This window comes from Thermobia domestica, chromosome 14 (assembly GCF_964235325.1).
Source record: "Thermobia domestica chromosome 14, izTheDome1.hap1.1, whole genome shotgun sequence".
Taxonomy (NCBI): Eukaryota; Metazoa; Arthropoda; class Insecta; order Zygentoma; family Lepismatidae; genus Thermobia; species Thermobia domestica.
The window spans coordinates 78,795,334-78,812,369 of NC_137467.1; the positions used below are offsets into that span (position 1 = coordinate 78,795,334).

The 17,036-nt window shown below is 35.5% G+C and overlaps 1 protein-coding gene across 1 annotated transcript in view; it reads right to left on the reverse strand.

Annotated features, from left to right (window-relative positions):
- Positions 1–3,442: 3,442 nt before the first annotated feature.
- The window catches only part of LOC145670234 (uncharacterized), a 33,744-nt gene continuing 20,150 nt past the window's right edge, over positions 3,443–17,036 (reverse strand). The window contains exon 2 of the mRNA XM_081738628.1: positions 3,443–5,299. Coding sequence (XP_081594754.1) covers positions 3,543–5,291 — 1,749 coding nt within the window. The 5' untranslated portion in view covers positions 5,292–5,299 and the 3' untranslated portion in view covers positions 3,443–3,542. The remainder of the gene's footprint in view (positions 5,300–17,036) is intronic.

Sequence of the window (17,036 nt, forward strand, 5' to 3'; positions counted from 1 at the left end):
AATTAATTATAGATTGTGGTTGAACTATGTTTCTTCTGTTAATGCTATACCAAAATGTTGTGTGCATTTTTTTTATGAAGGTTGAGAATATAATACATTTATTTATTTTTTTAAATAATGTTAGCACGAACTCCCCAACTAATGTTAGCACGAACTCCCCAAAAGGTTACGCTTTTATTTGAGGTGTTTACTTATGATTTGTATGCACTATTTCAACACCGACAACGAAAGATCAATGAGTAATTATAATTTCATAATTTTATGGTGTTGGTGGTTAATTTTCTACCACAGTAAATTCTTCTTTAGCATAGAAATTTCCTCACCATTCTAGGCAATATAGGAATTTCTATCTCATCTAAGAATAACGGATATTCTTATCTTAGAGAAATCAGTGGTGGATAGTTCGTTAGACTAAATAGAAGGATACTGTTGAAAGTGAAGCGGTTTAACTCTATCGAAGAGATCCAAGTGAATTCGAAACAGTTCTTGTACGTGTGTGCTATACTGGGCACACTTCCAAAAATGCGAAAATTCCTGGGATCGTTACGCAGAAACTCAAACGAGAATTTAAGAAGAAAAAGTTAAGTTAACCTTTATAATTTTAAAATTGAAGCTATTTTGTCTCAAAAAGGTATTGTGAAAAATCATGTCTCGTCTCGGACAGTGACTATTTTGTCTCAAAAAGGTATTGTGAAAAATCATGTCTCGTCTCGGACAGTGACTATTTTGTCTCAAAAAGGTATTGTGAAAAATCATGTCTCGTCTCGGACAGTGACTATTTTGTCTCAAAAAGGTATTGTGAAAAATCATGTCTCGTCTCGGACAGTGAACATGTTTTTATTAAGTTTTATCTCGTATCTCGTCACGAAAATTGTATTGTCTTATGGTGAACCTTAATACTATCATACTTTACCTGAAAAACTATATCTGAAAGTTGCAAAATTACTTTAAAATGTAAAAATAGTTTAATGTAGAGATCAGTGAGTGCAAATTTTTGTGCATAGTTTTCGAGAAAATCAATTATTCTTGCAAACCTAATAATTGATGCTGTATCGACGGACACGTACCCCCAAAAATTTATTTGGTGGAGTTCAAAACTTATCGGAGGTTGTCCACATTCAATATGAAGATAAGTTATATTAAAATTTGTAAAATTACATCTAGAATTAGAATAAATTTACAGAAAAACTCGGAATTTCGTGGGGTCTGGACATCTAGAGCAAATCTCCTGCGTACTTCCTTTTGTACCGACCACCAAGTTATGTTTTAAGATGAAACTAATATAGAAGTACACTCTTACCAATCTTTTCATTATGAGACTAGAAAGATGACAGCATGCAGTTTGTTTAATGAGATTTAACCATAATTTTGATTAAAACATGTAGTTTCTTTAATGAGATTTAACCATAAATTTTGATTAAAACATGTAGTTCCTTTAATGAGATTTAACCATAGAAATAAATTTTGTTTAAAACATGCAGTTTGTTTAATGAGATTTAACCATAAATTTTGATTAAAACATGCAGTTTGTTTAATGAGATTTAACTATAAATTTTGATTTAAACATGCAGTTTGTTTAATGAGATTTAACCATAAATTTTGATTTAAACATGCAGTTTGTTTAATGAGATTTAACCATAAATTTTGATTAGAACGTGCAGTTTATTTAATGATATTTAACCATAAATTTTGATTAGAACTTCCAGTTCGTTTAATGAGATTTAACCATATATTTGATTAACTCTTAAAGCTTAATTTATATTTAATTAAAATATTGTCTAGTTTTTCTGTTATTATTCCTCAATGGTACATCCGATCGGGACATGCGACCTCTTACGTCACTCAGAGAGAGTGCTGTCTCGAATCACCATGTCAACTTTGGTGAAGAACGGTTTAGGTACCTCGGAGATCCAGTTTTTCTGTTGTTATTCCTCAATGGTACGTCCTATCGGGACATACGACCAGTTACGTCACTGAGCGCGCGCTCTCGAATCACTATGTCAACTTTGGTGAAGAACGGTTCAGGTACCTCGGAGATCCAGTTTTTCTGTTGTTATTCCTCAATTGTACGTCCGATCGGAACATACGACCAGTTACGTCACTGAGCGCGCGCTCTCGAATCACCATGTAAATTTTTGTGAAGGACGGTTCAGACACCTTGGAGATCCAGTTTTCCTGTTATTATTCCTCAATGGTATGTCCGATCTGGACATGCGACCAGTTACGTCACTGAGCGCGCGCTCTCGAATCACTATGTCAACTTTGGTGAAGAACGGTTCAGGTACCTCGGAGATCCAGTTTTTCTGTTGTTATTCCTCAATGGTACGTCCGATCGGGACATACGACCAGTTACGTCACTGAAGGCGCGCTCTTGAATCACCATGTAAATTTTGGTGAAGGACGGTTCAGACACCTCGGAGATCCAGTTTTCCTGTTATTATTCCTCAATGGTATGTCCGATCGGAACGTGCGACCAGTTACGTCACTGAGCGCGCTCTCTCGAATCACCATATCAAGTTTGGTGAAGAACGGTTCAGATACCTCGGAGATCAGGTTTTCCTGTTATTATTCCTCAAGGGTATGTCTGATCGGGACATACGACCTCTTACGTCACTCAGAGCGCGCTGTCGAATCATCATGTCAACGTTGGTGAAGAACGGTTCAGGCATCTCGGAGATCCAGTTTTTCCGTATTATTCTTCAATGGTACATTCGATCGGGACATGCGATCTCTTACGTCACTGAGCGCGCGCTCTCGAATCACCATGTCAACTTTGGTGAAGAATGCTTCAGGCACCTCGGAGATACAGTTTTTCCGTACTATTCTACAACGGTACGTTCGATCGGGACATGCGACCTCTTTCGTCACTCAGAGCGCGCTGTCGAATCATCATGTCAACGTTGGTGAAGAACGGTTCAAGCACCTCGGAGATCCCGTTTTTCCGTATTATTCTTCAATGGTACGTTCGATCGGGACATGCGACCTCTTACGTCACTGAGCGCTCTCTCGAATCACCATGTCAACTTTGGTGAAGAATGCTTCAGGCACCTCGGAGATACAGTTTTTCCGTATTATTCTACAACGGTACGTTCGATCGGGACATGCGACCTCTTTCGTCACTCAGAGCGCGCTGTCGAATCATCATGTCAACGTTGGTGAAGAACGGTTCAGGCATCTCGGAGATACAGTTTTTCCGTATTATTCTTCAACGGTACGTTCGATCGGGACATGCGACCTCTTACGTCACTGAGCGCTCTCTCGAATCATCATGTCAAATTCAGTGAAGAACGCTTCTCGAAGAAGTATCCGGATGAACGAACGCCTAAGTCGAGTAAAGCGGAGCTTCTATCCAAGAAATTTTCTTAATAAAGTAACAACATAAATACAACTTTAATAACCCAAAGTGAAGACATTTTAACGTTTTAGAAGTAAACAATTGAAAAACAGAATTCGTACAATTTTATTTAAGATTCATTTTGAGACTAAACTATGGTAAATTATACAAAAGTAAATTTCAAAAATGGCCACAAGGATTACTCATGTTAATTAACAACGTGGATCACATGATGCTCAAACTCATGCTGTGATGCAGTTAGGAATCTGTATTTCAACCTCAGTTCTGGTGGAAGAGAACCCAAAACCTCAATATCACTGAAGCATTCCATGAATAATATCAATTCTTCTTCATTTTGTGTGAAGAATTGTCCACTGACCCAAAATATCTTCAAATTCGGTCTTGGTGTTACTTCTAAAATTCTCGGTATAAATGTCTCCCATCGATTGACAATGTTGCGTACTTGAATACACGTAAGTGAAGGCGCACTTGACAGAAGACATATTAATATATCTTCGGAAACGTTCGTCTCCAAACGAGCGCTCTTTAGGTACGGTACAATGCAGATATCATCAAGGTAAATCGGCGGTGAAATCATTTCATCAGTTTTCAAGTTAAGTGTTTCCAAATTGTTACAATACATGAAAATCAAACCCAAATCAATGACGATGTTGTTGGGAAAATCTCTTTCATAGGTTAGGGATAAATTCTTTAGGTTTCCTCCTTTGTTTGTGATATATTGGAAAATAATACCATGCAAAGTGTCAGGCGTTGAACATAATTTCACCTTCAAAGACGAAAGAGAGTTTAAACCATCCAAAGTGTTTATTTCGTTATCTATAGTTCGAAATTCAATATCTTCCAGTTTGGGACACAGAACTTGTAAGTAGTTATATATATTTTTGGATAATACTTCCAAGTTTAATTCTTTTATTTGTAACTTTCTGCCGTCGTAATTCTCAGGAAAACTCCACTGTTTGGTTCGTAAATGATTGAACAAGGATTCCAAATTTGTCTCGAAGTGTTCCAAATTTTCAAACATTTCCGCTATTACTAGTAAGCCTCGATATGTTGTTTGTGAAGCAGTAAATGTTAGATGTTTCATAGAGCTACAAAGAGAAGATTTTACTCTTGAAAATGTTTTCAGTTTGCCATTTTCATCAGGAATAAGGTCTGAAGGAGATAACATTTTGCATATGGGCGGGAAAATGTTTGGAAGCCTCCAGAATGCACTCTCCCATTCTTCATTATCACTTTCGCCCTCGTTCTTCTCTGCATCATCAAAAACAACATCTTGTCCTTCTATCGCTAGTTCATTGTCATTTTGTACTATGTTTAGTGTCAGGAAGGTGAGTCCGATATCTGATATGGGAGACATTGACACATCCATCACCTCTAGCTGATGACATTCGTGGCCAATAACTTCCATCATTTCATCTGTGCAAACACGGTGCAAAGTTAAATGCGTTAACTCACGAGCAGATTTTAAAGTTGCTTTAAGTAGGTTGTAATCTATTGAACTGAGAGTAATATGGGAATAGGAGGAGTTTGTGTGCAGCTTGAGGGACACCAAAGAAGATCCATATTCGTTAACTAATTCCATCAATCTTGTCAGATGATTTGTGTTGAAAATGGGGGTTAAGTGTACATTCAGGTTTGGCATTCCTGTCGATGCTAAAATTTCCAGAAGATATAATATGGAAGGATAAGAACGGTAAGGATCATGAATGAAATGATGAAATATATGTATCCGTTCAAATATTTTAAATGCACTGTCTATCAGCAATGTTTGTACTACTTTTGATGCTTTTCCAAAATATTCTCGTATATCCTGCCTGTGATTATAGAAAGTGACCACATCTTCACATGATTTTGGTTTATTTTGGAGAATCTGCCGCACTAGTTGAGTACATAACAATGATTGGAGTGGCGGAGGAAATTTCCTAGAAGGAGCCATTCCAAATCCTAAAATATTAAGATTATATGGTTATTATATTATCTGAATGATATCACACTTTATTAACAAAGAAATTTGACATCGTTGTAATATGTATACAGTATAAGCAAGATTTTCCGTTTTAAATTATATTACTTTTACATTATATCAGGCCCATATTTATAAATTGTACGCCCCTGTGCTCTAAATAATTTTCCGCCCCGGAAATGACCAATATTAGAGTTGAATTCAGGGTGCGAAATCCCGGGGGGGGGGGACGGGAGGGATTTCCCCCCACCAAAAAATTTACACTTGCTTTTCCCCCTCACCAAAATCTGTAAGGGGGGACAACTTAACACGAAAATATAAGTAGGTCTATAAAGAAAATTTTCAGACAAACAATAATTTTAAATGCATGCTGTTTTAAAAAAAACGTAGTTTATATGTAAAAGGAGCAGGTGTTTAACTTTTTCGGTTGTTTGGTTGTTGACGAGATGAAGACCTTTATTCTCTAGCGTACCAGTTGCGTGCAAAATTGGTAAAATTTCTCAAACAGATTGTTTTTCAATTTCAGTGGACGAACCTACAAACAGGTTTGCGGATAAGCAATTGCCGTTATATGAACATATGTGGATGAAGAAAATAAACCTTGTTGTCGTTTTTATAAATTAGTGCCTGTAGAAAATGCCGATGCAAAATCCCTTAAAGAGAAAATTATTCAAGCATTTTCCGAAGATGGCATAAATATTTTTAATCTTAAAGAAAAACTGGTTGGATTTAGTTCGGACGGGGAATGCATTGTTTACTGGGAGAAACGAAGATGTTGCTGCTCAAATTAGAAGAAATGTCAACCCGTGCCTAATTAGCGTACACTGCATGGCACATCGAATTGATCTTGTTTCTGAAAGAGTTTTTGGTGTTGTGAATGCTGTTCACAACTTTGCATGTTTGTTAGGCGAACTTTACCAGGTGTTCAGTAAGTCATCTACAGCTGCAACACTTAAAAGTATCGCGACAGTCACAGATGCCGCAGGACAAAAATTTGAACGATTACAGTGGTTCGGATTTCACCTTAAACTGTAAGTCCACATTTCATAGCCTCACTGCTGAAAAGGGTGATTAAACTTAAATCAGCAAATCAATCGTATTATAGTGTTTGTGCTGTTATTTTCTAAAGTTTAACGTCCTATGAATATTCACCACGGCTAAGGAAAACGGTCATGATGAGATGAATTACAATGGTTGATTAGGATAGTGGAAGGAAGCGAGAGGACCCCAAGAAAACCCCCACACAATTGTTTGTATACCACAAGCAGAATTTGGCGCGAGCTAGGATCCAGCCGATGATTCCACGCACCTGAGGTGAGCGCTCTACCACTGAGGCAACACGTCTTTTTGTTGTCTATCAAGTATTTGTATTGAAATCATTATTTATAATAATATATTCTTGCTAATAATACAATATAGATACATAGTATTATTTAGACTTACAAGGGTGACCGTATATCTGAACGACCAAACTGAAACACTACGTACGTAGCGAAGAAACGAGAATTTCATAAATAATGATAAAAACTATACTCTGACTCTACAGCTCATGAGGATCTATGGCTTGCCAGGTGGAGCGCTTCAAGTTAGTAGTTCTAATGCTTGGTTAGGACATCGGTTCTCAGGGACTATTATTTCTGACTTATATATCTCTACTGCTATTTTCGCGAATGTAATCTTCAATATAATGGTAAACACAAGGGTACTGTGCTCCCACTAGAGTCTAACCCTGGACCATACGCACCAAAGTGTATATTAAATGCAGTAGATAAGTTACCAATTTTGGTTAAATGAATAAATAACATTAAAGTATTTTTAAATAACAATTACAACTAGTTTGAACATTTATTATTATTATTATTATTATTATTATTATTATTATTATTATTATTATTATTATTATTATTAATAATAATAATAATAATAATAATAATAATAATAATAATAATAATAATAATAATCCATTAATATTTCAATTTTTTGGAGGCTCCACGAAGCATTAGTGTGGATCGCTGAACTTCTTCCCCCCCACCATTTTCAAATGATTTCGCACCCTGGTTGAATTCATAAATTTTGGGGTCGCTGAGATGAATAGTGACAGTTTTAATCCAATTCAACTTCAATGTTATATTCCACTCCTCAGGGAGAGGCGAGATTTTAAAAGTAATCTAACATGACAGATATTAGTGTTGGATTCATAGTTTTCGAGGTCGCTGAGTTTAACGAGATTAGTTTTCATTATGCTCAACTTCATCCTCACCCCTTGGGGTGGGGTGGGAGAGGATGACTTTTTAAAAATAATCTAATAAGCTAGCTAATTAGTAAGTACTATAATCAGAACGAAATTAATTACATTAGCATATTTTCTCGCACTTGCGCGGAATTTTAGTTTTAAATATTACTTTATTGTGAATCTTAGAAAGATCCAAAATTTTGCCGCCCCCTAAATTCTGCCGCCCTGTGCTAGAGCACAGAATAACACTTACCTAAATACGGGCCTGCATTATGTTAGTTAGAACATTCTTTTTTTTTTTTTTTTTTAAAAAAAAAGGAAAATGTTTGTTGGATTGACAGAAATCAAGTAATTTGAAAGTCTATACGTATTCAACATTTAATCAGTAAACATCAGTAGTGCTGTCAATCGTAATGAAACTTCCGTTTTGAAGGAAAATTTAGCTCCTATTTGCTGAACAGAAAAAAAAAGAGACAAATCGGATGGAATAACGCAGGGAAATTTTAATGTGTGAAAACCTGCTTTAGTTTGGTAAAAAGGAAAATGTGGAAAATTGGGTGCAGTACTGCAGGGAATTTTTAGCGTGTAAAAACTTTATTTTGTTTGCTCAAAAGGAAGAGTGGGAAATCGGATGGAGTAATGCGGGGAAACCCTCAATGTTTAAAATTTGCTTTCGTTTCAAAATGATTTTCTTATAGAGCTAATGTGTCGTTTAAATTGTACTAACGAGTTCATCATTGCGTGAAAATGTACCTGACATTATAAACAATACTCAAATGCATTGCGTTGTGAGAGATGACGATGTGAATACGTGCAGAAATAAATATCTAAAGCAGTGATAGCCAAACCGTCGATCGCGAGCGCATTTCCTAACTTGGATAGTTTGATATCATATTTACTAGAAATGTAAGTTTATAGGCAATAAACAAATGTAAGATTTGTTTTTGGTAGTTCTTTTGGTTCAGTGGTAACTGACACTAGGATTTAAAGACGGTACGGTAGCTCTGTGGCTTAATAAGTTTCGAAACCACTGATCTAGAGAGTAAGTTTTCTAGTGGACATGAATACTGACAAAACAGAAGACCAGGGCCGGATTTAGGGGTGGGTGTGCATCGGAGCACATGCACCCCTTCACTGTAAATATAGACTATCTAAAACAGGGATGCAAATAAGCAATAAAATTTTACTAGCCCAAATAAAAAAAGCTACTAGCCCACATGCCACAATAGAAATCATTTACTTACCTTCGGTATGATAATAAATACTCGCCCGCACCGATGAAACATTCGCCGCGGGCGAGCGGTTATTTGCACCCCTGATCTAAAATGAGATCCTAGCAGGGAAAAAGCAACATTTTCCAAAACTTTCTGCTGTCATGTGTCTGTTTGAGGCTTAAAAGAAAGCTTAGTTTTGCAAAAGCAATAGTTTAAGTCGATTTTCTGAAGGTTGAAGGAAAAGGATTCACTGAATAAAGAAATATACCTCATTCACATCACAGAGACCTAAACGCATTTAAAAACTTAAAAATTTAAATCAAATGTAGTGGTAGTTATTGGTGCATCCCCCTTCAAGAAATCCTGGATCCGGCCCTGCAGAAGACCTTGTTTCCTTCCCTTGGAAAAGACGCAGTAAAGTACACAGAAATCCTACAAATCTCCATGTGTCAGCACATGATAATTTTCATGAACTACACGCTTCTTGCATCAAATTTAGGACTGGTATTTGAAATCTTTCAGTTTTACGTCTAACGGTTATGCCGGATAGGATAAGGAGACGGTGATGATGAGAACTGAATGAAATGGTGGAATGAAGAAAGTGGGAGAAAACGGGAGAACCCCGAGGAAACCTACACACAAGGTGTTTGTCTATCACAAAGTTCACTTAGCGCGAGCTGGGATCGAACCAGGGACCCCATGCACCAGAAGTGAACGTTCTACCACTGAGTCACCGCGGTCCCAAATTTAGGAGTTTTATTTGACTCGAAACTAATTTGGAAACCTCATTTCCAAAAACTGGCATTCGAAGCAACCAGCAAACTAAATATTTTATGCCGTCTGACTGGCACAACCTGGGAGCTAAATGCCGAGTTATTACTAAATACTTACAAAGCGTTCTTAGGGCCTGTATTAGCTTTTGATCACATTGTCTGGTGTCATGCCTCACCTACAGCACACGAAAAACTTGCAATTCTGGAACGTCATGTTATTCGCCTTGCAAATCGTTTTAAATTACTGTATCCACATTACCTGTCATATGAGCACGTCAATTTTCCCAGCACCATTAATAATTTTTCTATCTTTAGGGTACGATATATACACTCCACTCTCGAATTACCACTTCTCATTCTTTTTATCCTGATACGTTACGAATTGCTGGCCTTACGTATGCTCCGTGTAAATGTCTTTACTCGCCGCTTAACAACTAGCACAACAATATATATTCATATGTCAAATTTGAACGCACCAGAAAGAGAGAGAAATTTGCCACTTACATCATTAACGAACATCTACCTCATATCCTAACATCTTAACACCTGTTTTCACTCATAAAAAACGTTGGATTTCCATCACTTCTCCATCAGTATCGAGTCGCTCCGAAACAGAATATCTAATCATCATGTGTTTGAACTAACAAATCCATTGTGATTGTGGTGTGAATGCACTTTATTCCATCTATCCATAATATAATGTAAGTTATTTACAACTTCAGAGCATTTTTATACTGTATACCTTCTTATTATCTTTCATATCCAGCACCTTAACACGTTGAATGTATATTTGTATTTACGGGTATTTATTTCCTCACTATTATTGTTATTATATTATTTTCATCAGAATCAATGTGTACTTTGTACTTTTTGTTAAATATTGGTCTTTTACTTATAATTACACTTAGACCAGTAACAATTGTTTCAAAATCCTTAAAATATCTCTTAACATATATGCCAAAGAGAGAGCGTAACCTTCTAATGGCTGGGGGTTGAAATCTCTTCTCTAGAAGTTTACGTTCTAAAAGTGATAATTTTATACCGTTACCTCCTCACTTAAGAAAAAAGAATGCTAAAGTCATAATAGTAAGGATGTACCTTTCCAATACACTGAATTTTAAATGAAATGCGATCCTTTTACTGAGCCAATTGTTCTAACGAAACAAAAGGTTTGACGAATCGCTGACGAATAATACAATTATCAATATTACTATCTAAATTGGTTGCATTTAGCATGGTCACTAGCATAAGGTGTGTATTAAAAACAACATTCTGATGGTGTTCGTATTTCTGCGTTTATTCGTTCATCCACCTGATTCTTTAGCACCAGGTCTAATTTAATGGCATAACACGGCTCTCTGCGAAACAGGTAACTATGAGCCTGTGTTAATCGCAACACCGGATTCCTGGTGTTGAAGTAACACGCGAAAGTGATAGTACGTAGTCATGCTGTCATGCTGAGACCATAGGCCTGTGATAAAATTGAGTTATATTAAGGCCACTGCTTTAGGTTATGCAGTCTTACAGCATAGAGTGTCTGAACATATCGTAATTCAAGTTATGTTGAGCGTATTTCGTCAGTGAAACGAGCAAACTGTATTGCAAACTATATTTTAAGTGTGAATTTGGTTTGAGATTTAGACGGATAATATTGTATATTTCTATCTTAGGCGAATTAGTAAAATTATAAATATGAGCTAGTTAGAACAACCTAATTTACTTTATTTCGTTAAATTTTGTTAGCTGATACTTCGTTAGGTGATAGTTTGTTAGTTGACACTTTTAGCCGGATACTGAATGTCAATTACTTATTTTCTGAATAAAACTGTTAGCGATACTATAAATGGAATGTGGGGTCAGTGGAGTAGAAGCAGACAAAGTATTCTACAGGTACCGTTAGGTACTATAATTAATATAGAAAGTACTGGGCTGTGTTGGCAGCCGGTTGGGTTAGGTTATTAGGGTTTGTTGACCTGTTTACGTGTATTGGAAAGTTGTTATATTTCTGTTTTTAGTTGTGCTGACATGGAAAGGTCTTTTTTGAGTTTGTATACGTGTCTTTCTATACTGGCTATTTTTAAAAATAATAATAATAATGGAAAATTGAATTAAATCTGTTGATACGTCATTCTGAGAGAATATTTTATTCGTTCACATGTATAACATGTTGAACAATATGTGATAGAATAAAAAAAGAAAATGAAATATTTGAGTCCCACCTGTTAGGCTAAAGGAGATGATGATTGTTAAAAATAAGAAGGTGAGAACACTTATAATGTGTGATACGCACTGGAATCGAACCCGGAACCCTTAGCAACAGTGGTGAACACTGTATTGTACTGTGAATAAACCTGGTACCCTTAGCACAAGAGATGAACGTTGCATTGTACGGGGAATGAATATGGGACCCTTAGCACAAGAGATGAACGTTGCATTGTACGGGGAATGAATATGAGACCATTAGCACAAGAGGTGAACGCTGTATTGTACTGGAATTGAACCCCTGGTTCTTAGCAACAGAGGTGAACAATACATTGTATTGAGAATGAGCCTGGAACCCCCAAGCACCAGAGATGAACGTTGCATTGTACGGGGACCCTTAACACCTGTGGTGAACGCTGTATTGTACGGGAATTGAATATGGGACTTTTAGCACCAGAGATGAATGCTGTATTGTACGGGGACTGAACCCGGGACCCCCAAGCACCGGCGATGTATATTGTATTGTACTGAGAATTATTGCAATTCTCACATGTAAATTGGCGAGAAAAAAAAAATATATAGGAAATACGAAGTCTGTGTATGTATGATTGAATGCTTTATTTATTTTGTTAATATTCATCGTTTTTTATTCCTTATAGTTAACTCCGTGTTTACAGCCAAGTTTGAAATACGGAGCGAGTGAATTGTTCTTCCGTCTCTTACAGAAGACTAGCTTAGAATGCCATTACTTCCGGGTCGTTGCCTCACACGCTTTCACCTTGCTCCCGATAGAACTATGACTTGTGACACGCATGTATAGAGTGTCAATGCACTTTCTAATTTTTATTTCCGCTTGTACTGGAATAACCTTAGACACTTTCTCCCTTGACCATGAGAAAACTGTCTGGCAACATACTGAAATATTTTTCCATTAACGATGGTTGTTACAGCGATAGTTATCGGCAGTGATGAAGAAGACAGATAGAAATTTTATGTTTCTTCCCCCTTTAAAAGATGTTTTGGGACAAACACGTAAATGTATTTTTGTGGCAATATCTGATTTTGGCAGAATATCTAATATCTGATGAACATGTAAGCATTTTTCCTTAATTAGATGAAAACCGTACATAGACTGTCCTGAATGTCGATACCCTGTCTGAATGAGATTTCTCCAGCGGTTGACGAACTTGAAAATAAGAAATTTTTAGATTTCTCGCTGTGGCAATGAATAAACAATGTTAGCGGACCTTATTTATTTATTTATAATTAATGAAATCGGGTTGAAAACCCGCTGAAAAACATGATGCTTGGGGGAGGGACATAATGAAATCCTTATATATATATAGTATTGAAATAAAGTTTGTTATTATTGTTTTTACACAGTTCCATAGTGTGTGTGTGTTGAACTTTTTCGTCAGTGATTTTAACAGAGCGAAGTCTGATTTTTTAAGGTGAGAACTTTTTAAATGTCATGTATTATTCACTTCATTATAATTAAGTAAATAATACACGATTTGCTTCTGAGAAACATTATTGGGGGAATAAACCTACGACCATTTTTTGTAATTATGCAAGAGGATAAGCTTTGTGATATACTGAAAACGCTTGAAATGTAATTGCGATTTTCGATTACTAAAGTTATTATTATTATTATTATTATTATTATTATTATTGCATTCTTTTATGCTTCTTATTTTTATATTCTCCTTTCTTATAGAAAGTCGTAAGACCAGCTACGCTGTAAACTTGTAAAATAAATCGTTTGTTACACAAGCTCGTTTTTTAAATATTTTATTGGATCATTTGCTCTTTTTTTTGTTCAATCACTTCATATTTTTACGGATCGTATGTTATACATACTCTGCTTATGTATTGGATCGTTTGCGGTGCAAACTAATTGTTAAAATAGATTGTGAACGTTTTAAAATTGGTGTTATTTATTGGGTCGTTTGCGAAGCAAACTCAGAACACTTGTAGAGTTTTATTTGCTTAATTATAGGATGCTTAATTACAATATGTTTGATTCATTTGTTACGATTTTTAACTGTTATACCGATCACTTTAAATCAGTTATACCTAATATATATATATATATGTACGTTGTACAGATGGGACTTGAACTGTTTAAGTAAGCTCATTTGTCAATAGATGGCATACTACTACGCTTTGGTAATATAGCTGATAATCTTTTAGGAACGCAAATGTTTGAACTAAGACTAGTATTTGCAGAAAGAAAGAAATGTTTTAGTTTTGGGGGGAGCGCTTTTCCCCTAACATTATTGTGTTTTAATAGTAAATATTACTGAATGTTAGTTATTTGCGTGGATGGTAGTTACATAACGCATAGAATAGCTTTAATGTCAAGAAAGAAAATTTTACGGAACCCCCTAAATACATTGGTTATTGAACACTGTCTTTTGACTTGAAAACCTGTTGTGTATCCGCGAAGCAAAATGAAATGATGTACTCCTATTTGTACCATGATCCTCAATGAAGGGGGTTTTGCCTGCCAGATAGATTGCCTAAATTTTAACAGTATTATCTTATAGCAAAAAGAGAATTATGTATGACTATTTGTAGTATATTTTACAAGTAACGGGGGCCCTTCCCCCCATTAGTTATGGGTTCCTCTAGATTTTAGGAGTATTGTATTGTATTACAAGGAAGCGAATTGAAATTATGTATGGGTATTCCTATTTCTACCATGTCCCTCAACGAGGGGCTTTTGCCTGCAAGATAGATTGCCTAGATTTACCAGTATTATCTTATAGCAAAAGAGAATTACGTACGAGTATTGTAACACATAGCTATAACTGTTGGAGGCCCTACCCCTTAGTTAGGGGTTCTTCTAGATTTAAACAGTATTGTATTACAAGGAAATTATGTATGCCTATTGTAGTATAACCGTATAATTGGCGGGCAACATTCCCCCCATAGATTTAAACAGTATTGTATTACAAGGAAATTATGTAGTCCTATTTGTAATATAACTGGCGGGTCCCAGTCACAGGATTATTTAGAAATTTTTGAGTCCCCACGGTTATGCCGGTTTTTTTTTTTTTATTGGTTCGATTTCTATGAAATCTCTGAACACTTACAGTGTGATTATTTATTCTTTCGTTTGTTTCTACAAACTTGAACTAAATATAGGAGCTAAAATAAACTCTTAAAAGTATATAGGAAGTGGGAGGAAACCCACGCACACTGTGTTTGTCCACCACAAACTTACTTGACCAACCAGAGGTGAACGCTTTACCACCGAGCCACCGCGGCCCCCAGGCTTACTTAGATTTTTTAACAGTATTATATTATAGCAAAAGGAAAATCACGTAGCTATAACTGGCGGGACCCATTAGTTATAGGCGATCCTAGATTTTAACAGTATTATAGCAAAAAGAGAATTATGTGTTTTACCATATACATTGACATGTGTTAAAGTTCCCCATTAGTTAATTCCTACAATTGCGGGTTTTTTCTGAATAGGTAATAACATAATGATGATAATTATGTTCAACTGAAGGGTCCCCCTTAGGGATTTGTAATATAATGAACGTATGGTGGTTTACTGATAGAACAAGAATTAACTATGCCCTCACAAATTATGTTTTATTAACAGAACACAACTGCGAGAAGGGTACTTATTTAATGCTATCAGTAGTATTTAATGGCTAAAAAGAAATATATATATCATACTGTACCTTTAAAATATAAATATATATATTCAGGACTAATAACAAATACGTCAACACGGCTTAAACTAAACTAAAGTTAATTTAAAATTTTTCCGACAGATGGCATAGAACTACAATTTTCTATTATAGGTAATTTTGTATTAAAGTAATGAAAACAAATGATTGAAGAGAATTATATATAATGATTAGTACGGGGTTATTCGATGAAAGAAAGAAAAAAAATAAGTATAGAAGAAGAAGAAATGTAATTTTACTGTTTTAATATGGTTATTGAAAACACATACACAATCTTATTTTTTGTTTCTTGTTGAAAGAATATTTATAAGTTTAAAAATTGATATAGAGATGCATAAGAAAACTGATACACATTTCGTTTGTTCATTTATGACCGACTCATGGTTTGAACTAGAGACAATGCTTATATGAAGCGAACGTATTTTATTTTTAATAATTACTTTGTTTGAGTTTGTCCGGGTGGAAATATGATTTATATACAGTGAAAAAATAAAATAATAACTTAATTTGTTTAGTCCGTCATATTTTGAGGGAAATGGCGTGAAAGATATATATTTAAATATCGCAGAATACATTTGAATGTGGGAGAATATTTTATAGCTAACTGGATTGGAGTAACATTGAATAAAACCCGAGATTAAATATAATACTTATTATTGAAAATTAATTTCCAAACCTTTGCAGTGTTGTTGTTGTTGTAGGGCATTTAAGGCTAATTGCTTATACGAGTAAGCGCACCTGGGATTTGAACCCGAATACCGCTGTTAAGGTGACTTTGCTTATACGCGTATGTCCGCTCGGAATTTGAACCCACGTACCAGTGTTAAATTTATGCGGAAATTAAATGGGCATTTTTAATGTTAAGATGCCTTTGTTTATGCGCGTAGGCTTGCCCGAAATTTGAACCTGCACGACAGTATTAGGTTTACGCGGGAATTAAATCCGCACGCCGTTGTTAAGGTGACTTTGTTTATGCGAATAGGCTTGCCCGGAAATTAAAATTGTACGCCTTAGCACGAAAGGCAATAACATTAAAAAATTATGACATGCGAAATTTGTACTTGAGAACGGAAATATGTTTGCAGTAAAGATGGTAGCCTTAGTGAATACGGTACTATGGTTTTGTTTGCACCAAAAGGCAAAAGCATTAAGGGGTTAGAACATGTTGAACCATTACAAATTAAATTGTGATTCATTTTAACAAAATGCGTCAGCCTTAACGTGAAACTTTTAGGATACAACCGGGAATTGAATTCGTGTTTGTTAGCAGCGTTTATTAAAATATAAGAACATACTGTAAGATTTTAATAATAGTAGCTTAATTTCAGTTAATCAAGGCGTTCAGCAGCATTGGTATATGAAACATGAACCTATTAACTAACAATTATTGGAAACTTTGGGACGTATGCTATTGCCTAAGTTAAATTGATTTTGAGTTTGTTGCTATCCCGTTCAATAGTATGGGTATATGAGACGTGTACCTACATAAAGTGAATTGATTTTAAGTTGCTATCCCGTTCAGTAGTATGGGCATATGAGACGTGTACATACATAAAGTGAATTGATTTTAAGTTTGCTGTTTTGTTCAG